We start from the raw sequence: 27,632 nt of genomic DNA, 5'->3' as shown, positions 1-27,632 counted from the left end.
GAGAGATAAGCCTTGCTGTTTTGATGCAAAACACCCTTTAGGGTACCAAAGCACACTCTCACGATGTAAACCACTTTTATCCCTGCCACCATTGTGTTAGTGGGTATAACTGGCACCATCGCTCCAGAGGCACAGGTGGAACAGCTTATCACAGTCATTCATGGAGTAAAAGACATTACCCACAATGGTCCATGTCCCAGAGCACCCTCCTTAGCACAGCAGGTGTACTGGAAGCAGAAAGAGAAGTGTTTTCCCTGTGTCCTTGAGAACAGCCGCAGGGAGGAGGAATCTATAGCCATTACTCAGTCATCCAGAGCATCGCTGGATCAGTGGTGGATAAACGGCGTCCTTTCATCCTTTTAAACCACAGAAGTGTAGACAGAAAATGAAATTTCTGAAGTAGTTTGTCCCTTTTTCTAGAAAATGTTTGGAGGGTAGGAGAAAGAGAATGAAAATGGTGGTGAGACCTGGGAGTTTGCACCGTTTTGGAACTGATTCACCTTCCTGATCCTGGTTCTCACAGACGATGTCACCTGAGTTTTCCAGGCATCGTGGGAGGGTCAGGATGTGACAGGAAAGGGAAGCCACACCAGTAAAATGGAGATAATGGTGATATACATGCAGGGTCTTTTGTGAAAATAAATGAGGCGTTCCCTGAAGAACTATGATGTCTGGAGGATAGTAAATGTTGAATAAATATTTTCTAGTGTAATTATAATATAGTCAATATATAAAGAGGAATCTATCATAATTGATATATATATATAGTCAGCACTTATAGAGGAATGTTCGTTCTCTGTTTAACAAATATTGTTTGAGCCCACTATGGAGTAGGGAGGTTGAAAAAGGAAGATGTGATTCACGTACGATCACAGTGCAGTGTGTATGATACGGTAGGCGTTGGCACAAGTGCTGTGGAGTGTAGAAGAGGAAGCTAAAACATACTGCAGAGGTCATTAGGAAAAAGTAATACAAATATTGCAAGAACCCTTAGTGAGGAAAATTGGGGAAACTCTTACACTACAGTTTCCTTCATTCATGTTCCCTGTGCCATGTTGTTTTCACCTGCCAGACGGTTTTCTGGAAGGTGAAACAAGCTCTGTTTGAAAAAGAGGGGGATCAGATTCTTTTTGTATCGCCGGCTTTTAAATGCCTTCATGTGCAGCATGAAGAACAGAGTGTGATGTTAACTCTTCCAGAGCCACCATGGGCAAGTTCAGAAAAAATTATCCTGTATTTTTAAAATGGTTTGTGCTTAATACTTTATGACTTTTCCCATATGCATTATTCAACATTAACAGGAAGGAATTTAATTAAATGTAGATTTATAATCCTTTTCTTGGTTGCCCCATCCCCTCTCCTAAACCAGGTGGGTGTGAGGATGTGTGAGAGAGCCAGGGATAAAAGCTGCTTTTACTGAGCACCTCCCACATTCCAAGCATAGTGCTTGGGGTTTCACAGGCTTTATTTGTACTCACCCTCACACTGTGACAGGTATTATGAACCCTATGTTGCTGGTGAAGAAACAGGCTCAGGGAGCCTCCAAGTCACCCAGCTGGTAAATGGCAGGGCTGTCTGACTCCAGGGCCATCTTCTTGCTGCTCCCCTGTGCTGGCTCAGGATGCTGATGTGTGTCCTCAAGGAGACCCAATGACTGGTTGTAAGGAAGAAGCACATGGTTCATGCAGCCCTAGGTGAACACCGTCGTCCTTTAGGGGACTTCTGACCACTGATTTCCAACTATAATGCTCATGAGAAGCAGGGAGGTAGTTTGCTCATAAACTGGAAGATTTGTTGATAATCTGGTTCAAGCTTTATTACAGTTAGTTTAAGTCAAGACTTGAAATGATGCCTAAAGAATAATAGTTTTCATTTCAATGGCTTTCCTGAAGCTGTCAAGGCAAACACACTCTCTGAGGGACGAAGGAAACCCTTGAACAGTCTTTCAGACTGTAGATAGAGAAAGACCACCGACATTTGCAAAACACCTACCCTGTGCCTACATGGTTCTCCGTGCTTTACATACTCACCTCCATGTAAATCTCATCACCACACTGTGGGGCAGGTGATATTCACATATTCTGCCAAGGTTCAGGAGGGTTAAAGGACTTGTCTAAGTGAGAGAACTGACTCATGGCATTGGACCTTGAACCCTCATCTCTTTGCATGGAGCTCTGACCAAACTCAAAGCTTGTGCTCTTTTCCCAGACACTTGGCTATTTCCCAGTTAAAGATTTCTCAGAGACAAATAAAAGAATTTTAGGCTCAGCCTCTGGATTCCAGTATACTGATTCCCATAATCTGATATGACATCAAAACATGTTCCCTTGCTGATGAAGAAACCCATCACAGTATTACTCAGTATTTTATTGTAGTATTAATCAGTACAGTGATGTTGGAAACCCCTCGGATATTTCTTTCTGAATATCAATCTACAGAATTCTGAGGACTGGTCAATTCTAGTCACATGAGAGATAAATTTAAATGAAAGCTGAATCTAGAGATGACAAGGCGGTTTTCACCACTTACAGTAATAATTTTTTTTTTAAAAAAAAGAACATTTTCATTTCATTTTGAAAGAGAACAGTTCCTTTTGAATTCTTCAGGCCAAGCCACAAATACATCCATGAAAGGAGCAGGGAATCCTTGACATGTGATCAGTAAGAAGCTGCTGAGATGTCAGCGGCTCCCCAGGGTGTGAATTAAAGAAGAGAGCAGGTCAGCATCAGCTGTTCCAATGCAAGGCTTCTTGTAATTGCCCCTCCTTCGCCCACCTCTAACAAAATAATCATAGCAGAATCCTACTTCTCTAACATTGCTTTAGAGCATTTGATTTCTTTTCTCGTTTCATCCTTACAAAAATCATGACAGATCAAGTAGGAATTTCCTGCCCTGTTTCACCGCATGAGACAACCAAGGCCAGGGAGGTGGGAGGACCGACCCAAGAACACAAATCAGTTAATAGAAACCAGGTCTCCCATCTCTAGGGACTCTCACCGTGCTTTGTTGCATACCAGGGGTTCTCAAAACAGCGGAAGATTCCAGGGAAGATCTGGCAGTGTTTGGAAGCATTCTGGTCATCACAGCCGGGTGGGGTTGGGGGTGCTCCTGGCATCTGTTGTGTAGAGGCTGGGACACTGCTCAGTACCCCAGAATGCACAGAACAACCCACACGAAGAATCACCCTGCCCAGAATATCAGTAGTGCCCGGTTTGGGAAACCTTGAGACTGAAAAAGAATTCTACCATTTGGACTGTAGAATACAGTATGTCGTGTATACTGTGTGCATGATACGGTGTAGACTGTAGAGTAACAATAATATTATGGAGCAGTTACCATTTACTGAGTGCTTACAGTGAGCCACTGTGCTGTTTTTTATGCATTATCTCGTGTATAATAGTTTGTAATTGTATGAGTTGAGTTTTATTCTACCTAAGAAGAGAAAAATGAGGCTTAGAGAGATTAAATATCTTGTCCAAGGCCACATGGTTAATAAGAAGTGGACCCAGGACTCAGACCTATAGCCAGTCTTGTAAATTCTATAATCTATGTATGTATGTGAGTGTGTGTTTGTATATATAGATAAGTAGGTAGGTAGGTAGGTAGATGGATGGATGGATGGACAAGTACTGAGAATAACTTTGCATCTTATAATGAGTTGCAAGCTTGTGGGGCATATTTGAAATGTAGTCCTTTTTCTCCTTCCTCTCAAACGGGATGGAGTCTCATGAGAATATCCCTGCATTCTTTAGCTAAGTCAACGTTAAGGAGATTTCATAACCTCCATGGGGTTTCTCATTTTCCTACTGATATCTTTTGTTTTCGTTTCAACGAAGTAAAGCTAAAAGAAGTATAGGCCTAATTAAATGCAGAATGTGAGCATTTGTTGTACTTTCTAGAATAAAGGCACTTGAGAACAGTCTGCCCCAGATCGTTTTATCTGTGAACTTTCACTCTAAAAGAGAACATGAAATTAAACACAACCAAATATGTCTGCTGTGAATTCTGGGAACTAGCTTAGCTAGGACTGTGTGCATGCACCCAGGCAGTGCTTGGAGAAAGTGAGAGAACAAAAGATAGTTTGAGCAAGACTTGACCTCTCGTTGTCCCTGTCTTTTGTTTCCCGTCCGACACATCTAATGATTACAATGGTTATTACTGAAAGCAATACGTGTTGCACTTCTACTATGCCTTCAACTTTGTGAACAAGCTAGATCAGACCATGTCCTCGTGTAGTTTACCATCTAGTGGAAGAATCAGATGGAAAAAATATAAATCACATTAAGCACTGTCTTACAGTCTCCAACGTTAATGTGGGCTGTTGTGTGCTTTGCTATTTGTGCTGTGTGATGTCTGCTGTGAATTGTCTACCATCCTAAGTTCTTTACAACGGCATCCGGCCTGCAACTTAGTTGATGCTCAATAGAATGTGTTGAATTAACCCGCATAATAAGCCACAGGATAAAGGTATCTCCTCCATTTTGCTGTGAGACAATGTTGTTTTTACCAAAGCCAAGATCAGGTCCACAGGACCATCACTCTGTCCACCATGCTACAACTACTTCAGGAACAAATTCTAGCTTATTCAGAGGAACAAACATTCCTTTATTATTTTCCTTTTCCCTTTGATCATTAGGAGCTCTCTCGGTCTTTGATTTTCTTATTTGAAGCCCCAGGGATGTAGGAATGGAGCCCCCAGCCACAAAGACATCTACTCTGAGACCCCAGGATGCTCTGCTTAGCCTCAGCCTGATCTGGACCAGCTCCCCCGGCAGCTCCACCCAGGTCTCACAGTGTTTGCCCTTTTCCCATTAAGTTCTTGGGCTCCTCCCTTCCTGGCAGCCCCAGGTCCCCAGTCTTCAGAGTTGGCCATCTTCCCTGAGATCCTGCCTGCAAACCTTCATTCACTACGCTTTCACCTCTAGTCCCTGTGGCCACCTTCCAAGCCAAATAACGTGGGCTGGGTGGAAACTAAGTCGAAAAAGAAACATTTGCCTGTGTTCTTTCCAGCTGGCACCTAGGCACACCTCCCAGCTTCACGGTTTCACTGCAGCCCTTATCACTGCTTTCCTAGGCAGCTCTGAGGGTGGAAGTGCAGAAAATGTCTTTCTCTGGGAGCTCCTTTTGCAACCATCTGGCCATTTCCCTTTGGCTGTGTTCTACCATCTGACTTACGTTCCTTCTGTCTCCCCAACTAATTGAGATCCCCTATTTGTTTCTTTCTTAAAGTGTATGGGGAAGCAGAACCCTGATTCCATTGGTGTTTTCATATTCAAACCTTCGCCCTTTATTTCACTCTAGATCAAGTCCTGAGGCCACATTTCCTCCCCTACCAGGCCAGCATATCTGACTCATCTCTAAATAAAGACTTCTCCATCTACCAAACAACCAGAACTTCCCAACAGTGGTATTGTTTTTACTCCTCAACCAGCTTGGCTGAAGAGTACCCACTAATAAAAAAGAGTAGTGAACCATTTGGCTCCATTTGGAGTTTTCATACCTGGCCTGTTGCTTTTGTAATTCCTTTTAAGTCCTTGCCTTGCAATGGTTTGCCAAAGGGCACGTTGCCCAGTTCTGTGCCTGAATAGCCCTGACTTGTCCCATAACCTTACAAACATCCACCCTGGGTTCTGTTTTGTCACAATCCATTTTCTCCAACATGGTGGTTTACAGTTTGGGGCAAGGCAGATGTTTTCCAGATTGCGAACACTGCAGTTTTTAACTCACTCTGTCAGCAGCCTTCTCCCATATTTCATAGAGGACCTGTTGTAAGGCAATTTGTCTTTCAGCCATTTCTTCAAACCAAAATTGAACATTACAGTGAATTGGATGGTGGGGAGGGGGAGAGGAGGAAGGAATAGAGCACTGCTTTGTAGAGTTTGAAGCTTTCCGGAAGAGTTATTTTTTGTGCTGCAGAGATTTTCAAGATGTCCTTTGGTCTCCAGTCTTTATATATTTTCAGCAGAGTAAAGAACGATAGTTACCAAAAACTTGTAACTAAGTCATGTTGCATAAACATTCTTAACCATAAAATAATTTTCTTTCAAAGTTTTTTTTTTTATTGTCCCCAGTATATATGGAGTCATTGATCCAATGTGTCAGCTGCTCTAGCAATAAGCTGTTGGAAGCTGTTAACTGTTTGAGCCCACCACAATACCAATAGGAAGTGTTCCTTGTCATCTTAACCTTTTGGTGGCAGAATTCTGATATGACACAACAATGACTGTTGCTGTTGGCTTTGTATCAGTCAAGGTTCTGGCAGGAAACAAAAGGCACAAGCAAATAGACTAAAGAGAATTTTAAAAAGAGGTTGTTTTTAAAGGTGTTGGCAGAATTAGGGTAAACCAGTAAGGTGCAGGACTGGGGCTAGCAGAAGTGAGATGACCATTCGAGGCTGGGAGAGTCAAGGGAACATTCGGTTATCTTACCCAATAGAGTACAGCTAAGGCTGAAGAGAAGGCTGTCCATTGCATGCTGTGTGGCCTTTGGTGGAGGGGTGCGGGCAGCCCTCTGCAGCCCAGCGAGAAGGGAGCCAGGGGAACAAGCACACCAGCCGTACTCTCTTCTTTCCCTGGGGTTCTTCTTATCATGCCAATGCCTCCCATCCGCTGGACCTAACTGGAAACCAGAGGGCAAGGGTGCCCATTAATATTGTACATGGAGGTCAGCCTCAGCACACAGCAGGATAGTAAAGGACTAAGACTGGATCTGGTGGGCTGCAGACACCAAGGAGAAATATTCATCACTGGCTTTAAATCAATTGCTTCGTAAGCGAGTCAGAAGTTCAAGAGGGTTCTAAATAAGGTATGTCAATGCAGTTTATAAATTCAGAGAACCTTGAGATGAGCCATAGGAATCAACCAGCATCTGCTTGAACATGCCAGAGACCTCCAGAGACAGGTACATCTCTCTACCCCAAAGTGATTATGGGATGGCTCCCCCTGCTCAAAATCTGCCTGGTAAGCCAGAAACCAAAACTTACATGTGAAATCTCCTGATTGAAAAAAAAATGTTAGCCACTAATGCAAATTTAAAACAAAACAAAACAAAACCCTAGTAAGGGACAAGTCTACATACTAGATCTGGCTTTTAACCTCTGGTGTCATTTCTCATCCAAATTTGAAGACATCTGTCACATCCTTCATTTAATTTTTAGTTTGGTCTGAAGAACATGTAACTATTCCCACCTTTCCTTACTCATCCTCTTCCTCCCCTCCCCCTCCTCTGGATGTTTTTTTGCTTCTTCAAAGCCCCTTTTGGGATGAGGGTATAGCTTAAGGGTAGAGCACATGCTTAGCATGCACGAAGTCCTGGGTTCAATCCCCAGTACCTCCATTAAAAATAATGATAATAATAAAGTAAAGTTTATTTATTAAAAAAAGATTTTTAAAAAGCCCTTCTTAAAAACATGACTCTTATAGTAGAAAACACTTTTTGGTGTCTTTTAACCAGAGCAGACCAGAAGAAGACCGTGATGTCCTTGACCATGACTCCTTGCTGCCGATGAAGGGTATCTTGTTGCTTAGATGTGCCATCTGTGAAATTTTTTTGAGCAATTTCATCATGCTGCTAGGTCCCATTGAGCCTTCAGGTCTTCACTAAAACTTCTTAGTCTTCTTTTATTTGTTTTGAATTTGGTTACATCAGAAGTTATTTGGTAGATTTGCTAGATCATGGACTTCTCTAAGTCTTTAACCTAACTGCAAGCTACAATATTTATATGTAAAATTTCAGCTGCTGGTTTTGGGTCATTGTTTTAGCCCGTTGTGTATAATTCTCTAAAATTTTATTTCTATAGTTAATTAGGTATCTTTCCTAGATTCAGGCCATTTTCAAGTTTGATGAACAAGTCATCATCCAGAAGTTGGTGATAGTGTTGAACAAGCACTGTCTCTTAAGGACAGCCCTCTATAATTCGACGTTGTTTTGCTGATTAACACTATTCGAGTACAACCATATGGTGAAGTACAATTCATCTATTGGTATTATTATCTAACCCTCCATCATTTGTCCATAGTATATCATGAATCACTTGATCAAATGTTTTACTGAAGTTTAAATGTGCTTGGCCTACCACGCCAAAATAATCCTCTCAAAGATGAAAGAGATTTAATTTTATAAAACCTATGGGATTTTGACACTTAGAGATTAACCCAATTAAAAAGTGGGCAAAGGATTTAAATAGACATTTCTTCACGGATGATATACAAATGGCCAACAAGCATATGAGAATATGCTCAGTATCGTTTGTCATTAAAGAAGAGCAAATCAAAGCGACCATGAGCTCTCACCTCACACCGATTAAGGTGGCCACTATCAAAAACAAATGGAAAATAACAAATGTTAGCAAAGATGTGGAGAAATTATCATCGTTTTGCACTGTAGATAGTAAGGCAAAATGGTGAGCCACAAAAGAAAACAGTATGGATGTTCCTTAAAAAATTAAAAACAGAATTACTGTATGATCCAGCAATCCCTCTTCTGGGTATATATCCAAAAGAATTGAAAGCAAAATCTCAAAGAGATATTTGCACACCCAGATTCACTGCAGCATTATTTACAATAGCTCAGAGCAGGAAGCAAGCCAAATGCCCACCAATGGATAAATGGATAAAGAAAATGTGGTGTATTCTTACAATGGAACATTATTCAGCCTTAAAAAAGAAGAAAGTCTTGTCACATGCAACAACATGGATGAACTTGAGGACATTATACTGAGTGAAATAAGCCAGAAAAAAGACAAATACCATATGATTCCACTTATATGAGGTATCTAAAGTGGTCCACCTCCTAGAAACAAAAGGTAGAATGGTGGTTGCCAGGGTCTGAGGGGAAGGGGAAATAGAGAGTTGTTGTTCAATAAGTACAGAGTTTCAGTTTTGCAAAATGAGAAAGTTCTGGAGAGCAATACAACAGTGTGAATATACTCAACACTACTGAAATTTACACTTAAAAATGATTAGAATGGTAAATGTGTGTTTTTTTAACCATAATTTAAAAAAATTTTTTTTTAATTAAAAAGGAAAGATTAGCCCGACTCTTTGCTTTCATATAGGAGGAAACTGAAGCCCTGAGATTTAAAGTAACTTTTAGTGAACTTGTGTGGATTCCAGTGACTAAGGTTTTTCTCAAGTGCTCACAAATGAGTTACTGCCCCTAACCTAATGTGGTTAAAACATTTTCTGAAGAGAAGTATTTTAATCACTATGTATGCACTATGCAGAGTCTTTTAAAGAAATCATTTGAGAATACACAAGGCAATAGATCATCTACTTAGATTTTCCATCATTAAGTCAAGAGAGCGAATGGCTGGGCCCAGCGTGCCAACTGAAGGCCTAATTACCACATTTTCTCCTTTGGCTTCCAGGTATGTGTCAAATACCACCGGTGCAGGCCCCTATCTGCTGTGGACCCACTTACTATGTAGTTTTCAAATAATGAATGGTGGTGATTCCTGTTTGTTTTCTATGGCTTTAAAAATTTTTTCAGACAAGATCGTAATTTAATCTTGTTTAATCTCCTTTGAAATTCTGTAAGATTCCTTCCCACCTTTGCCAGATTTGCAATCTGAGTGTTTTCTTGTTTTAACTCAAAGTTATATCCCAGATGATGTTTCACTTCATAAAAGTACCTTTTGAATGAGAAATCATGTTTACCTTGCTTTAAGCCCCAGGAGACGAAAGAAGTATTTTCTCCATTATTTTTAATTACTAATCAAAGTATTGAATATCATTGTAAAAATAAAAAAGGAATGTCAGATGTGAACTGTGATACCAAATTGTTGATTTTTAAAAGGAAATTAATCATGTGGTCCGGACTAAATTGTTGGTTTCAAAAATCCCAAGTATTTAACTTGATGTAACTAATACATGCATTTAACTTTTAAACAGTTATTCCAAAGTATTAAAAATCTTCCCCATTCTAGTTTTCAGCCAATTTTCTTTGCAGTGTGTTGTAGGAGTTCATTACCCTTTAACGTGGATAGTAAGAATACTGTCCATTGTTCTTATGTGACTGTTTTTAATAGTATGATTCCCACTAGATAATGAGTCAGTCCTTACTGAGAAGAAATCTTGGAATCTTTAGGAGAATGAGGAAAAACAATTTTATATGGTATTTTAATTATTATTAGTCATGTGATTTAAAAAGCACAAAGGCATCGAAGGCAGACAGCCTTGTCTTCCATCCGAGACCCCACCACTTCCTAGCTTTGGCGAGTTGTTGTCCTTTCTCAGCCTCAAGTTGTCTGTGTGTAAAGCCAAGATAAACCCAAGTGCTAGGTTAAAATGAGTAATAAAAATGCTAGGACATTAAAGAGGGGTTGGGCAAATGTTAGTTTTCTAATGTTGCATGTGTAAGGTTAGTTGCTCTGCTGAATGTTTTTATATGGAGTTTTTTGAGCCAGACATGGACTCCTCTTCTGGCCAAATGCAGAGAGCCGCCTGGGAAAGGAAGCGTGTTGTAAGACGCACAATAGGCCTGAATTTGTTTTCTGTCACTTCCAACACGACCACGTCATATTCTGCCTGATTATTTCACTTGGCAAGGAGACATCGTGCTCATTTGTATATCCTCAGTATAATCAGAAGGAGCCAAGTTTGGCGGTGTTTAAAGGATTTAGCTTCTTGAAGTTTGTTCTCCTGCAGACCTACCAGGGGATTTGTCCCAGCCCTCCCGTGTACAATCAAAGGCGTTCCGTGAATAATCTGTTACGGAATGAGTACAGAATAGACTCCTTTGTTAGCCAGACAGGTGAGAGCCTTATTTTCTCTTTTTGCTAAAAATGTGGGCCAGAAAAATGACTAGCATTACTTTCGTACTAAATTAGCCTCATTCCTTTTGTAATCTTACCCTCATAATGATTTCACTGAAAATCCAAGAATAACAAGAGGGATTTTTCCCCCCCTAGGGTGTTGAGAAATTTGAAATTTGTTTTAAAATGTGAATACTAATCATAGCATCCAACAACTGTGCGCCAGTTTTCAATTTCCCAAGATTCCTTCGTGAATGTCGTTGCTCACATGAACTAAATGGGATGGGTAGAGTAGGTATCATTACTCCCCTTGAATAAATGAGGCGATGGAGGTCAGAGAGGTGGTTTTTAGCTTAAGGTTATTTAGAATTTCCAGCCCAAAGCTTTTATTCCCTGAATCTTTTCCTGGTCTAAGGGTAGGGGGTAAAGATTGAGTGTTTGAGCTGTAACAGGTGCTAGAATAGAGACTTTCCATGTTACTTCATTTATTGTTTACAGCAGTTCTCTGAAATAGTCCCATTTTACAGATGAATTTGCTGAGAGAGGCTTAAGTGCCACTCACGGTTACGTAGATAATGATAAAGGCAGTCTTCAGAGGTTTCTCACTCTAAAATGTAATCTTCCTTTACTCTGCTACATTGTCTGTAAAGTGGGTAGACAGATATGTAGACAGAGATATGCTCTCTCTCTGTGTCTACCCCCCTACAGACATGCAGACACAATTGTTACTAAAACGCCCGAGACCCAGTTCTAGTGACTAGAATGATCAGAACAGTCTCCAGAGATGCCTGTTCACCTGCCGCAGTGCCCAAAGTGAGCAGTTCAAAAGCAGCCCACCTGGCAAAGCGTCAGCGTTACTCCCCACCTTTCAGACCTCCTTCATCCTTCCCACCTCCACGAAACAAGAGCAGTCCTACCATGAAAAATCGGTGCAAAACAACAGCCACTCTGAAATTACTAGCAGTCTAGAGTAGTAGCTGGAGCAGGAGGTGTGAAGCAAGACCAACAAGAGAGGAATCCGAGCTGCTGAATTTCTAGCTGCGTGTCCTTGGGCAGGTAAATTAACCACTCTGCCCCTCCGCTTCCTCACCCATAAAAGTGGGGTTGAGGGTGGTGTCTACCTCATGGGGCTGGTTGTGAGAATAAAATAAGTGCGTTAAAGAAAAGTGCATGCTTACTACATGCACCCCAATGTTCATAGTGCACTATTTATGCATAGATGTCGATGTTGAATGCATACAAACCCATAGTGCACTAATTATTGTACAGCTTGGAGGCAACTTTAGTGTCCATCGACAGGTGACTGGATAAAGAAGATGTGGTATGTGTGTGTGAATATATATACATACACAATGGAATACTGCTCAACCATAAAAAGAATGAAGTAATGCCATTTGCAACCACATGGATGAACCTGAAGATTGTTGTACTAAGTGAATTAAGTCAGACAGAGAAAGACAAATAACATGGTATCACTTATATGTGGAATCTAAAGAAAAAAAAAGAAACAAATGAACTTCTTTACAGATAGAAACAGACTCACAGACATAGAAAACAAACTTGTGATTACCCGGGGCAGAAGTGGGGAGTGGAGGAATAAATTGGGATTTTGAGATTTGCAGATACTAACTACTACATATAAAATAGATAAACAGCAAGGTCCTACTGTCTAGCGCAGGGAACTATATTCAATACCTCGTAATAGCCTATAAAAAAAGAATATGAAAAGGAATACACACACACACACACACACACACAGACATATGTACAACTGAATCACTATGCTGTACACCAGAAATTAACACAGCATTGTAAACTGACTACATATCCGTAAAATAAATAAACACAAAAACTGAAAAAAAGGAGGGGGGGCTTAGAACAATACTTGGACCGTATGAATCATAACAGCTAACTTGATTTTCTTCCAGTAGAAAACACTCAATAAATACTAAAACTATTATATTTGTTATACTTCATAAGCAGATTTTACCCCTCCCCAAGCTCGTCTGAGGGCTGACCCACAGAGCACAGTCCCAACCCCCAGGCTTTGGTGCCCTTCCTAACGCCTTGTGTTGAGCCTGTTAGTGTGGAGAGAAGGTGGCATGATCAGTTACTGCTCTGTCTCACTAGACAGCAGGTTCCCAAGGAAGGTGTGTGCCAGTGCAAACTACGTGTAGTGTATTCTCGTTTCCATGTGCTGGGGAAGCTCACTGTTTAAAGGGACTTTTGGGGTCTCTTCATCACTCTTTTCATACTTCCCTCGTAGGACTTCTAACAGCATATTGTAGTGATCTTTTCTCTGTTTTCCTAACCAGACCACAGGCTCCTTAAGGGCAAAGGATTTAATTATGTATTTAATTATGTATTCCCAGTACCTAGTAGAGTGCTTGGCCGTAGTAGCTTTTGTTTATTGACTTACTGAGCAAATGGGAGGATGAGGGAATGGATGTGTGGCTAATTCTTTTAAGTAAATAATCATCTGTGAATTTTGTGTCCGTCTGCATTTTCACACTTTGGGTTTTCTTACAGCAAGAAAGCTGATGAGGTTATTGGTGATCAGAGCATGTCATTATGTAACTCCTCCAATTACTGTCCCACAATGCTTGCATTTGTTTTACCAGTCAAATAATTCATTAATTCTAGTATGCGCCCAGGGTATTTAGTTTAATGGTCAGACCCAAACCAAAAAAAAAAAGAAAAGTACGTGTCCTCATGTCCTTCTATACATGTTACATTCTTTTCCAAGCAATGGTAACAGTGGATGTATAAGATTTCAAAAGTATACTTCCAATTGTTAGCGCTCACAATTCTTGAGTTCATATGAAACCATTTAAGAAGAACTCTTGGGTTTCAAAATAGTGTCAGGTTATACAGTGATGTTGTGCTAGAGGTTATCATAGACACCATCCAAAACAGATACTTCACTTTTGTGGATGAGAAAAAGACCCAGAGAGGTGAGTGGTTTGTTCAGGATCACACAGCTCATCAGAAGCTGAGCTGGCCCTGACTTGGGGTCCCCGTCATCTCAGGCCTGTCGCTTTGTGGACCCTGGGGCCAGGATTCTTTGGTGATGTTGATTCTGGAAGATGCAGGATTGGCCCTGTATGTCCAAACCAGCCAAGACACGGGCATGATTTCTGGTTGATTTGGGCTAGCAGCCAATAGAAGAAGACCCCTGTGGTCCACATTAATGCTCTTGGATGTATACAGACCATCCACGTGGCGTTTAACTTTTAAGGTGTTGGAGAAATGCAGGCTAAAGAGATGCAACATCCGAGGGGGACCCAGACACACGCAAAGTCTTCATAATGTCCCTCTGCAATTTTTAAACGTTTGAACTTTAAACTTTAATAAATCACATTGAAGGTTTGATGGAAACAAATTGTAATAAGCAATGGTTCCTTTTTCTCACAATACATTTTTATGTATAGAAGAAGAGGAGGTCGTTTTAAACTCTGCAGTGTAATATCATCCATGTTATTTAAACTAGTATAACATTTGCTCTTTTCCATTTCTGCACCCAGATTCAAAGGATTCCAAGGAGAAGAATAAAATGGAGATCCTGTACATCCTGGTGCCGAGTGTTGCCATCCCCCTGGCCATTGCTTTGCTCTTCTTCTTCATTTGTGTCTGTCGCAATAACCAGAAGTCATCGTCACCACCTGTCCAGAGGCAACCGAAACATGTCAGAGGTCAAAATGTAGAGATGTCGATGTTGAATGCATACAAACCCAAGGTAAGACCAGCAGTATGGAGCTGCATTTGTTCTCTGGACTTCAAGTTAAGGCAGAACTTATAGCCCTCCCAAGCTTAGAAATCAAATGATACAGAGTCAGAAGTTTCTAAGTGCTAGAGCTCCTGTTCAGCATAACCACACATCTCTAACTTTGCCCAAGGCAGCTTGAACGTACTTTCATCAGTTTAACCAGTTGAATGTTGAGCCAGTCACATGACTGCCTTACCGTAGAGTTTGGCCTGCAAGGAATCCTTATGAGATCATCTTTACCAGCCACTTTGGATTCAGAATGAGAACTATTTTTCCAAATTTTAAAGAAGGAAATTCCATACTCTCACAATCAAGCTGAAAGAGATGAACAGAGAGAGAGAGAGAAACTGAAAGTTGTTCACCAACTTCACTGTCAAAAATCCTTCTGATTGCACAACAGTGTGCATGTACTTAACACTACTGTCCACTTAAAATGGACCATTTGATGTTACGTGGTTTTTACCACAATTTTAAAAATCCTTTTCATGTCTAACCTAAACCCCTTTCTCTTTGGTTCGAGCCTATTTTAAGAGAAGTGCTCTCCTTCCTGTAATCTTTGAATGCTTTTTTAGGATAGCCCACCTTAGCCTTCTGCTCTCTGTGCTAAATCAATCCACTTCCTTTTAGCTTTTCCTCCACATCTTTCAATATTTGAGTTGCTCAAGGTCCTGGCAGGAAACCCAGGGTCACTGGCCCTTCCCTGAAATGGAGCACACACCACATCTTGGAGCTGAAATACAACAGAGGCTTTCTGTCCAGAAAGCCAACACCTCAATCCCAGACCTCTCGGCAAAGAGATTTCATTTAAATAATTTAGGATTCTTGCGTCCACAAAAGCCTGCCTTTTCTTCATATTCCAAGTCCATAGGAACATTCATTCAACAAATATTTATTTTCTCCATGGGTTAGTGACCATATTATTCTTTTGACCCTCACAAAGAGGAGATGCATTGTTTTTAATGCAGTTTTAGGGAGAAAAATGCCTTCACACCCAAATCAATCCTTTTACCCAATAAGTAGAGTAGCATCACTGGGCTGACACATAGTCCTCATTTAATTTTATTTTGCTTTGCTGCTGGATTTTTTTTTTAATTTAATTTAAGAAGACTTAAAATATTTTTCTACTGCAAAGTCATATTTGTTGGTAAGGTTTTGGGGTTTCTTAAATGCTGAAAATTCATTTTTAAGTCGTCTGTCCCAAGCAAAATCACTGTTCTCTCAAGTGTGAATTTTTACCAGGAAAAAAAAAAAAAGACCCTGGACACTGTAGAGTTCACTTAGTGTCTTGGGGGAATGCTTGGAGGTGGAGGTTTAACTCTTGACATCCAGGCTGCTAGCGAGGCAACTTATATTCATTGTAGCATGTTATATAACACCACACTTAATTCTTACAAATGTAATAGAGGAAAACAGAAAGGATACTACTATTGCACATTCATGTAGTAATAACTAGTTGACCTTTTACATATCTTGCGACTTCAAGCCTCTAGTGCAATAGTCTTTGTCTATGAGAATCTTTCCCTGTCATTTCTGTTATTAAATGTTAAGGAGCCTTACAAATACCAGAATTCCAGGTAGGAGAGAGACCCAGATCAGTTTGTTTACAGTCATCACTGGGCGGCAGCCACCATCCTGGGGAGGTGGGTTCCTCGTATCTGTGGCAGGAATCATAGGAAGAGTCCTTTCCATTTGGGAAAAAATGATCAGTTTTGTAGGTCAGCCTCAATCTGCAACTCAATTCCATTTTTACTGGAGGTTTATTTTGCAACACATGATGTCCAACAGGCATGATGTTTTGGATTTATGTAGTTTTTTAAATAAAGATTTCAGAGAGCTTTGTGGCACAGATAGAGAAAACTAATATATATTGAGTGGTACAAATTATCAGGAACTATTCCAGGAGTTTTTACATTCGTTCTCTCACTTAATCCTCATGCCTATTATAAAAGGTCTGCATTATTATCACTCTAGTACAACCAGGGTAACTGAGACGCCACCCAATTAGGTAGCTTGCCTAAGGTCAAAGAGCTAGTAATTGGAAGGGATGAAGTGTGAACGTTAAGATTTTTCAGGTCTAGGTAAAAGCCCTTGCACTTGCCCAACCTTATGATAACTTTTTCACAGAACAAATCATGCTGGGAAGGGGGATTGAGGGGCCAGGCAGACAACTAAATATGACTCCGTTTGGTCACTTTGAGCTGAACACTAGCCACAGGCCTCATCTGGCTTGTGACAGACCTCCTGAAGAGGTCTGGATAACAGTCGCATTATACAGCCCCGGTCCTGCCAGGGACATGTGCAACTTGAGCAGAGCAGTAACGGTCCTTTATTGTCCATGGTCATGGAGACCAATGTAAAATATACTCGGCTACATTTTCCCAAAGATTTGGTGAAGCAAACTTTGTTTTCATCATTTCTGGATCATTTCTGAAATGTGCCTTGCAAAATATTCCAAGTGTCAAGATTTCTCCAACACAAGGCTTAGAATTTAGCCTTAAACAGCTCCCAAGCCCAACAGCTCCCAAGCAATCCCAAATCAGATTGGAAAGGGGAATGGCTCAAGTATCCTTGACTGGGTCAAGAAGGGGAAAGGAAACAACAAAACAAATGCTAACTTTTTTTCCTCCTTACTCTCCTAAGAGATTTGGTTCCAATCAAATTTGAGTTATTCAGCTGTTTGTTTTGGTTCTTACTGAGTGCCTTTCCTGGAAAAAGCACAAAGGACTTTGTAGACCTTAAAGAAAATTCCTCAATGTAAACAGTCAATCTCTAAGACTGCTTTGAAAGGTCAATGACACATAAATATTACATGTACCTATAAAATCTAAAAAGAAGGGACACACATAAGAAAGAAAGAGAGAGGGGGCAAAAAACATCCTGAAAACAAACATCCTACCAGAGTAAAATCAAAAGGATATTTGGAGGCTGGGATGCAAAAGAGGAATGAAGAGTAGAAGCTGGTCTGCCCTGCCCTCGTTCTTATTTATCCAAATGAATGTGCCCTTCAGGGTTTAAACTATCTCTTTCCATCTCTCTCCACTTGTTGAGCTGATTTTACACCCCCACCACCCCTCCCACACCCCACCCCCACCCCGAGTGTTTGGATTAAGAAGAGGCTCCTCTAGGGGATTAGAAATTCATACTCTTCAGCTGGGACAATAGGCAGCCGCAGACAGACTGGCTGCCCGGACCTGGCTTGCGTCCCCAGAGAGGTGGACGGCGCAGTTGGAAGTTAAAACTTTTGATGAGGCACAAGTCTCCTTCTGATCTGTGGGGAAAGAAAGCCAGTGGACCAGTGAGGCATTTTAACTCTGAGCCTTGAACATTCAGGAAATGGAGATGCTCCCCTGGCTCTGCCTCTCACTGCCCTGTGACCCTGAGAAGCCCGTAAGCCTCTCCGTGTCTCAATTTTCTCAGCTGTTCAGGGAAAGAAGTCGACTGCATCCCTGCAGAAGGACGGCTTGTTTATTTTCCTTTTATTCTGTTCAGCAAGAGATGTCAAGCCATTCAGCTGGATTAGATAATCTCCTATCATTTCCATCTTTAAAATCCTCTGACAGGACTCTGGTGATGCAAGAACTAAGTAGGACTTTTATATCTTACATTACACGTTTTACAGTCTGAGTAGGTGATTTTTTTTAAAAGTACTGTGGAAAATGAACCTTCTCCAAGAAGCCTGGAAACCCTAACTTCTCGTCTCTCTGATTCTTTTCCTTTGCCTCCTCCCCAACCTCACCCCCACAACTGTCAGGTGTGAAACACAGAGCAGTCTCGGTGAGGGAAAAAAGCTGTGGGGCTTGCTTCTTGGGGAGTTAGAAAGTCGAGCCTCCCCCTCAAGCCCAGGGTGAGCCCAGTTCTGTCCTTCCCTGTGGGATGCACCTCCATGAGATTTAGACATGCAGAGAGGTTAGGGGGTGGAGAAGCCTGAGGATGAGGGGCAGAAAGACTGGGCGGAGGGCCTATGGGTCAAACTGCACCTCCTGGCTGATACAAGGAACAGTTAGGGGAAAGCAGGACTTGCCTATAGCTTGCTGAAGCTGGTGGCTGTATTTTATTTCTCAACCAACCCTCGTCTCTTGCCAGCTTCTCTGTTTCTTCACTTCCAGATTATTCATCTCTCCTTTGCCTCTCCAGCCAAGATCATTGCTGAACGTCCTGACATGTATGTTCTCTGGGCCTGTCCCTTTTGCTGGCAGCATACTTCCCATCTCAAAATCCCTGCTGCGGTCTGGCCACCCCTCTGAAACTCCTGTCCTTATCCAGTGTCACGACACTCAGTGCTAAAATGTCCTCAACAACTTTTACACTCACTCTTTAAAGCCTTGGTGTCCCAAGGCTTCTGAGCTCATCGTTCTATTGACATGGCCTCTGGGGAATCACCAGTGATGTAATTTAATCCAGTGACCGTTTCCAAGTCTTAGTCCTGTTTAATTTCTCTGGAGCATTCGGCATTCTTAACCACCATCTTGAAATGCTTTTTCTCTTGGCTCCCCTCCTGTCTCCTCCTGCTTCCTTCACTAGTTCTTCTTCTTTTAACTCCCTAATTGGAGCCTCCTCTGATGTTTGTCAGTTCTCTCTCCTCTCTGTCTCATGCTGATTTCATCCTCTGGCATTGCTTATCTCCCACTTGACATAAGGATTCCCCAGTTTGGAAGGACCAATCTCAAGTTATAAAATTCTTCCTCCCGGCACCCAGGAGTCTGTACTTTCTGGGCCTAACTTACCCTTCCAGCCACGTTTGTTCTTAGTTTACTTCTGGGAGGTAGTATGATAAATTTTGAAGATCAAGGATTTAGAGACAGAAAGATATGATTACAAAACGTAGCTCCATTGTTTACTTGCCATGGGAACGTAAGCACACTCTCTGAAACTATAAAACAAGGATACAAACAGTCCTTAAAAAAAGACACTTTTAAATTAAATTGTTTTTATGGAGGTATAATTGACATACATGACATTAGTTTCAGGTGTGTAACATAATGATTCAATATTTTTGTATAGTGCAACATGTTCAAAATACGCCTAGCCAACATCATCATACGTAGTTACAAAATATTTTTTCTTGTGATGAGAACCTTTAAGATTTACTCTCTCAGCAACGTTCAAATATGTAATACAGTATTATTAACTCTATTCACCAGCTGCACATGCCATCTCCATAACTTACTTATTTTATAACTGGAAGTTTGTACCTTTTGACTCCTTTTACCCATTTTGCACCTTCCCTCTTACCCCTCACCTCTAGCAACCACCAATCTGTTCTAAAAGAGATGTCTCTGACATTTCAAAATAGTGTGTCTGGCCCCTCACAGGTACTCGACAGCTAGAGGTTACTATTATTTTTGTTCTGGTGATGATGTGAACAATTACAAACCTTTTGATTAGCTACCAAATGCTGTGTACAGGATACTGCGGGTTGGGGAGGAAGCTATCGAACCCAGCAGCCCACAGCATTAAATGAGGTGAGGACAAGGGAGTCACGGCAAAGATGATAGAGGTAGCCCTTTAGATAGCGCTGGTGTTCCTGTGGGCATCCTCTGGCCCCACACCCTGTTCACTCCCTCGGGGTGGAGAGGGCCTGGCAGTGAGGCCTGGGAGGCTGCCCAGCACTGCACCTCTGCTTACACCTGTGTCCGTAGAAGCTTTACCTCCAGGAAGGAGCCTCATAATGGGATATGTCAAAACGGGAATCGTGAATAAGCCGAAGTGCTTCACACGCATTACCTCAGTAAATCTTTATAATAACCCTCTGAGGTTGGTGCTAGTTTGAGCCTGATTTGGGGAGTGAGAAAACTGAGGCTTGAGATGAAGAGTTTGCCCAAAGGCACACAGCTAGTAAGTGGCAGAGCCAAGACTCGAACCCAGGTCTGCCCGGGTCCAGAGCTCAAGGGTTCCCCATTTCACTCTACTCCTTCATTGCCAGGCTGACTGAAACACACAAGCCTAAGTTACGAGCGCGTGGTGGCTCAGGCTGACGTTAAAATCACTGGCATCTGTTCCAGGCAGAATAGAACCTCTCCTGTTGACATTAATAGAGTAACTCCACCACAGAATCAACCCTGGCCACCACCACCAGGCATTCAGATGAGCCATCGGAAAGTTACATTATAAAGAACTGTTTCTGAAGTGAAATCACTTCCAGAGAAGTGCCGCTGAACTCTGAGCAAACATGGCAACCTCTTGGTTGAAACTCCCTCGAGAATTCGACTGCGTGAGCCAGGGGGCACTTAGTTCGGCTGTCGTCCTTGAAAATGTCCATAACCTCCCCAGATAAAATGGTCGTGGCCTTTAAGCTTTCAGAATGCAGTCATTTCCGTTTATGAGTGGAGTCGGTTGTTTCACAACTCGAATGCTGTTTACCTAAGAACAAGTAAAATGCATAAGAAAGGAAGACAGATTTTGGAGTCAAGGAGATTCCTGTCAACAGCCAAGTCCAGATACTAAAAAAAAATTTTTTTTTTTTTTAATCTCAATTTCATATACTCTCCAGGGCTTCTGTGCCCAACTCAGGTGAAGGCTGCTGTTGAAAGGTTTTGTTCACTTATCCCAGTCAACCAATGGGACCAACAAGGCTCAACCAGAGAGCAATTATGCCTTGACATTCCACTTTGACACCAATGGGCCTCATGCTTTTCAAACTGCAGAGTCCTCTGAAGATCAGATGAAAACTACCACTAATTCCCAGAAAAGTGCTCCATCTTTGGGGCCAGACATAGTTGGAGCTGAATCTTGGCATCGCCACTTAACAGTTGTGCCTCCTTGGGCAAGCTGCTTAGCCACTGAATGCCTTCATTTCTTGATCCATAAAGTGGGGAAGTCATAGTATGAATCTCATGGGTTTGTGATGAGGATTAAATGAGTTGATGCCCGAAGCCCTGAGAAAGCAGATGAGGGAGTGTCGTCTAGTCATGAGGAAGACAGACTCTGGAGTTTGAATTTGCAGCCTGCTAGTTGTGGGATCGCTTAACTACTCTGTTCCTCAGATTCTCCATCTGTAAAATGGGGTTAATGGTCATAGCAACCAATTCCATAGGGTTATTGTGAGGATGAAAAGAATTAATATGTGTAAAGCACTTTCAGCCTAACACATAAACACTTCTCACCAAAAATCATAGCCATTATTACCATCTCAGTGTCTGGCACGTGGCAGGTATTCAATACATGGTATCTGTTATTAAGCTCAGATTACAGACACCTAGAATAGGAGCTATGTCCTCTCTCCTCGTGGTTCTTGCATGGTTTCTCATCTCCTATTCTGTGTGTATACTCTTTGGTGTTTAGTATATACAGTATCAGTTGACTGACTGATATAATCAGCTACTAAAATATATCCCACACAATTGGCTGCCCATGAAAATAGAATAAACTGATGACACGGCCCAAGCTATAGAGTGATTTCTATTTCAAAAGCTTGAATCTCTCTAAGACAGTAGCCATGCAGAGTATAACCCAGTAAAATACCGGTCGGTGGTTCTTGTATTTTTCTCTGGCTGGCATTTCCCAAGCAGAGTGTTACTGTTTCTGCCTTGTGTCAGAATTGCTCAAGCAAGTTCTTCAGAGACACTGTGGTCATTCATCATGTAGATAGCAAGAACCCAGACACTCAGTAACTATCTGATCCAGAAAGTCATATTCTTTTTTTTTTTCTGAAAGCTATGTTCATTTATTCCAGTGGTTCTCTCATTTATTCCAGTCCAAGAGCATCCTTATCACCTGGGAACTTGTCAGAACTGCAGAATCTGACTTACAGAATTAGAAACTCGGAGAATAAGGCAATCTGTGGTTCACCAAGCCCTGTGGGGGGTTCCAGTGCTGCTCTGGTGCAGACTCTGCTGGTTAGTACTTGAGAGTCAGAGCGTAAGTCCCCAGGGAATACAGTTCTCAGAGAAAACTGTGCTTCCAAAAAGAAACAGACCTGGTAATGTCTTGCTATTACCCAGAATACCCCTCTAATTTCAGCAAGGCCAGGATCTGCTTCATTATTCCTCTAATAAGACTGAGGACAAATGCCCCTGTGTGGGGTCTGCTCTCTTCCTGCAGATACTTGTGTCCAACTAGAATCGGCAAATGTAGAACAAAAGAGAGTTGTAAAACGGCAGCCGTCCCAGGGCGTGAGGGATGGGAAAGGCACAAGTACAGGCTGCAAAGACTACAGGGGGAGGTTTGGGTCCGCTGTGGGAGTATCAGCCTTAGTCCTTTTCCAGCACCTGCTATTCGAGCCACCTTCCTGTCCCAGAGAACTGTTCTGGGCTCTGGTTCCCTCCACCCTCACGTGGCTCTGCTTTTTATCTGTGTGTCTATTTCAAGTTGGACTCAAACGCAGAGCAATCAGTCATACACTGTTCAGGTTACAGGTGAAAAGTCACAGAGCAGGATCTGTGCTGCACGCAAATGTTGGTGGTCATTGCAAAGTCCTCCTCTCGTCTCCTATGGTAATCTCTTAGGGCAAGTGAGCGGGAAGCGGCAGTCCAGTCGCAAGCTGTGTCACCCAGAGGAGTCATTTCAAGTGTGTTATCGCCTAAGGTGTAATTTCCCAAAAGTGAAAAGAGAGAAAATCCCTGAGGCTGCCCTCCTTTTCATCTGCCATCTACATAATTACAATTTTTAAAAAGTCTACACATGGTTCATTGCTTTCATACCTAAAGTTAATGGCTCTAAAAGGGGCACCTGTCCCCACTTAGTATTGATCACACAGGTGAGAGAGCCACCAACATCCGCCGGGCCTCTCTAGCAGCTCTTTAGACGGGACTGCAAGACTCGCGTCGGACCCACATCTCATGACTCACATCTCAGATGTTCTCTCATTTCCTTCTGTGAAGAGCTCATGTAAACTCGAATACAGTTGCTGTTCAAAAATTCCTCGAGGCAGAAGCACAATCAGATTTTAGAATCCTGTATCAACTTCTACATCCAACTTTGATTTTTCTCCTCCCACCCCCCTAACCCCGCCGCACAAATTTATATAATTTTTTAAAACCGCACTGAGGCAGATGTGTGTTTACTTTGAGGAGTAAAAATGTTAACATTTAAACTGAAAGCCTGTTTCAGTTTTAAGGTACTTAATTGCCTTACAGCATATAATAAACGGAGCCCATCCTGTCATTCAACTAATGGAGGGAGTGATAAAGAGATAGGAGCCCAGGACCCTATTCATTCCAGTTTTCCTTTGTACTTGGTTTACTTTGGCATCGTGCCTCATGTGTATTTTACACTTCTTTACATTTTGTACATCCCTGTATGACAAATACTTGTCAAACAAAAACTAAACAGATTTATAACCCCTTAACTTGAAATGAGCCAAAATTGAACTGCCAAAACTTTATGACTTCATTTTCTTTCATAGTTTTCCACTACATTGGTTCAAACAGACAAACCCCACTTGAGGTCAAGCAGAGGTCATTTCACTTTCATTACGAAAATATAATTTACAATATGCCAGACCTAAACAAGTTTAGCCTAAAGGGTTTGTATAATGTAAACCATCTGCTCCTCAACAATACAGCTAATTTCCTGCCGTCACCGTACAGTCTACTGACTGCTTCTTTAAGGGTTTTTATGCTTTTTTAACTAGTTCGGGATTTATGTGAAATTTGAAAATGAGTCTCTAGTTAAGACTCATTTGTACCAAATAACTTGAGCATTTTAAAAATGCAAATCACTGTGCAAATTGTACCCCTGAAACCAAGCTCTGAGCAGGTTTTTCTGTTTTGTTTTGTTTTTTCTTCTGGGTCTTTCTATTACCGGCTGCTGCACAGGTGTTCCAAGGAAAGGTTTTGGGAAATCTGCCTTTTTAGTTACTTTACGTGCTTCTTTCCAAAGCACATCCCCAAATTTGGTTATGACCAGCTCTGGTGAACTACTCCTTCCTTCAATTGGCTGCAGAAGACGTGGGACTCTCTGCTGTCTGGCCCGCCGGGTATTGGTGACATGTGACAAGACACACTTTGAGTCAAAACGTACTTTGTCATGGGTCTGAACAGGGAGAAAACAGTTATCATTCCACGGAGTGACCACACACGGAAGGCCGACCTCATAGCCCTGCAAGGTGTCAGGCCCCAGGCTAAGCCTCCAGCAACGTGCTGTGTCCAGCTGGGCTTGCCGGCCAGCAGGCTTCTCTGGTTTCAAACAGAAGGCCTTATACACGCAAGTGCAGCTCTTTTTGGCTCTCCTAAAAATTCTTGATACTTTTCTAAGCCTCTTTCTCCATCTGTAAAATGGCAAGAGTAGGAGTTCTTCTTCCAAAGGCAAATACCAGAGAACTAATTTGCTTACCTCAGTGGAGGGGAATGCAGCCGGCCTTCTTCGCTGTGAAGCCCCAGGGGCCATGTGTCAGGCCAGCGCCAAAGTCCTGTCCACCTCCTCTTCTCTTCCCATCCCCACAGGCTTGGCCGGCTTGCTTCCTTTTCCCATCTGCCACCATCCACTCTTCCACCTCCGTCTGCATCTCCCAGAACCCTCAGAGGAGCAGGCCACAGGCCACTCAAATTCTTGCCCACCCTTGGGCTCCAAAACAAACTCTGTCATTTTTAAAGAATTAAAAAAACAAAAACAAAAACCAACAACTACCGGAGAACAGAGAAAGATTAACAAGAAGAAACTTAAACATTTATTTTAAACATAGAATTGTAGAAGACTATCTAGAACTATGTAAGGCTTTAAATGGATCTAAGTCATTTGCATTGACTCTGCTTTCTGGATTACTTCCCTAATAAGGACAGTAAAATTGATTTAAAGAGCACTTATTAGGTGGAAATTACTTTCATGCATTGTTACATTTCATCCCTACTGCAATTATGGAAGCTAGATACTACATTATTTCATAGATTTGGAAATAGAGGTTAAAAGCTAACAAACTCACCGAAGGTCAGCCATCTAATGAATAGGTTCTTTCCCACAGGGTTGGGGTAGTCATTGAGTTAATATTTGTTAAGTAGTTAGAACAGTGTCTGGCACATAGTAAGTTGTCTATAAATATTAACTATTCTTAATAGAAAGCAGCAGGTCCAAGATGCAAATTCAGATTTGTGTGAGTCCAAAGGTCACATGGCTTGAATTGCCCCACCCTGCCTATGGGTTAACCTTGGCAGGGAAGGGGAAGGAGGCCTAACTCCTCATGAGATCAGTCTACTATTCCTTGGGTTTCGTTCCTAATTCCCGGTTTCCCTCAAAAGTAGTTTATTACTCAGTCCCTCACCCTTCTCTGCCACCAAAAGCATGAGGATCCTGTTTAGGTCGAAAAGTAAATAATACCGTCCGTGCCATTCACGGGACTTTCACATAAATTGGATTCATTTACGTCATTAGGAAAAGTTCTGTTGGAAATCCCTATCTTAATGTCATGTGGGGAAAATTCACCCCGGATTATTCTGCCCATGAAAGCAAAATCATTGAAGGGCTTCAAGAGAAAAGAGTAGGATTGGTTCACCTGGTTACTTCTCCTGTCACCCACATCCTGTTCTCCCAAAGGAAGTCCCTCGCACCCACGGAATCCAGACCCTAGAAGCCAAAGGAAAAATAGTGAAGCAACCGTGACTGTAGAAGGAATTTCCTGGGTTCAATCAGTTGGAAAGATATGTCTTATGTTTTTAAATTATTCACTTTTTTCATTGCTAATATGTTCACCTGGTTCATAAATGTAAAGAGGTCAGAAAGCATGAAGTGAAAAATCTCCCCCGTCTGCCTTCCGCCACCCACCAGTGCCCACTTCCATATTGATCCAGGAACCACTGCTGTTTCCTGAGCATCCTTTCAGAGTTTCTTTATGCCTGTGGAAAGAAATATGAATATATTTGTTCTTTTTCTCCTCTGCTTTCATACAAAAGCAGCATACAGCATTCACTGTTCTTTTACATTTTATTTTTAACTTAGGATTTTGGAGATCTTTCCATATCAGTACATAGAAAGTGTCCTCATTTGTTCTTACAGCTTTATAATATTCTGTTTACTGGCTCCACCACAATTAATTTAATCATTCTCCACTAAATAGACAGGTTATTTCTAGGGTATTTCTAATCTTTTGCTGTTACAAAGAATACTATAATTACTAGGACTGGATTAATAAGCTTTAATTTCCTGAATGTTTAAAGCAATGGGTTGCCGTTATTTTCAGCGGAAGTAACTGTACTATAAAGTATTCACAGGAGAGAGGGTATAGTTCAGGGGTAGAAGTGCATGCCAGCATGCACAAGGTCCTGGGTTCAATCCCTAGTACCTCAATTAAGTTAGATAAATAAATAAATAAACCTAATTACCTCCTCCCCCCCAAAAAAAACAACAAAAAAAATTTTTTAAGACATTTACATATACAAACTCCATAAAATCTACTTTAACAAATCAGTGAGACCTATATAAAATAAGGTATTATTTACATGGAGGAATTAAAGTTTCAAAATCCTCAATTCTATTTTGTCCTTTTAAGTGGGTATTTTGCTGCAAGTTTATTTACACTTACCATTAGGCTGATGGGCATTTTGCCCTGGAAAATATCAGCCTAGAACAGAACTAATCATCATGAATTTTAGATTAGTGGAGTTTGGTTTAGAGAAATGTTTTACTTAATTTTCTAAACTGTTGCTTTAAACTCTGTATGGAGCGCTCTGAATTCCATATGTATTTGCAAAATTGTCAGCTTCATTTGGGATACTCACCACAGCAGTATTCTTTTTCTAAAAAATAAGGATTGAAAGTGCATTTAAAGGGATTATTTTAAAAATCAGTTTATGAACAAACGTATTGCTTTTATGACTTTTTTCCTAACAAATTAGATTAAATGTCAGGGTAGATTTTAGGTGAATTTCAAAAATAGTAAAAACACATGACATAATAGACATTTACTGTCAAGATCAAATGTCACAATTTAATACTTACTTTCATTGTGAGCTGGATGCTTTCTCCTGTCTGTTTTAAGATCAATCAGTAAACAACCCACTTGCAAAGCCATAGATAATCAGTTGGTATGAAGGGCAATGCCTGCCTTCAAAAAATTTAAATCTGATTGAGAGGACAAAATATATTCATAGGAAGAAAAGCAACAGCAAGGTAATATTAGCTAAAGGTTAAATAGCATGAAGTTCACAAGAACCCTATGAGGTAAGTATAATTGTTATCATCCCA

General features: G+C 41.4%; 1 protein-coding gene and 1 long non-coding RNA gene across 4 annotated transcripts in view; one reads left to right on the top strand and one right to left on the bottom strand.

Moving 5' to 3' along the window:
- The window catches only part of ROR1 (receptor tyrosine kinase like orphan receptor 1), a 388,040-nt gene that overhangs the window by 355,725 nt on the left and 4,683 nt on the right, over positions 1–27,632 (top strand). For both annotated transcript variants that reach the window (XM_074376341.1, XM_074376340.1), the window contains exon 8: positions 14,278–14,489. In XM_074376341.1, coding sequence (XP_074232442.1) covers positions 14,278–14,489 — 212 coding nt within the window. The remainder of the gene's footprint in view (positions 1–14,277; positions 14,490–27,632) is intronic.
- On the bottom strand, positions 11,379–27,389 carry LOC141579578 (uncharacterized). 2 transcript variants are annotated; one of them, XR_012511198.1, is made up of 4 exons: positions 25,378–27,389; positions 24,792–25,036; positions 14,716–14,834; positions 11,379–14,415 (listed from the first exon to the last, which is right to left on the bottom strand). It is a non-coding gene; the product is annotated as an uncharacterized LOC141579578 (long non-coding RNA). The 2 variants fall into 2 exon arrangements; XR_012511196.1 differs by having other exon boundaries at positions 24,792–27,386.

The sequence above is a fragment of the Camelus bactrianus genome, chromosome 13 (genome assembly GCF_048773025.1).
Source record: "Camelus bactrianus isolate YW-2024 breed Bactrian camel chromosome 13, ASM4877302v1, whole genome shotgun sequence".
NCBI classification, from domain to species: Eukaryota; Metazoa; Chordata; class Mammalia; order Artiodactyla; family Camelidae; genus Camelus; species Camelus bactrianus.
Note: the sequence above shows the minus strand (reverse complement) of the source record. Positions and strands in the feature narration are given on the sequence as shown.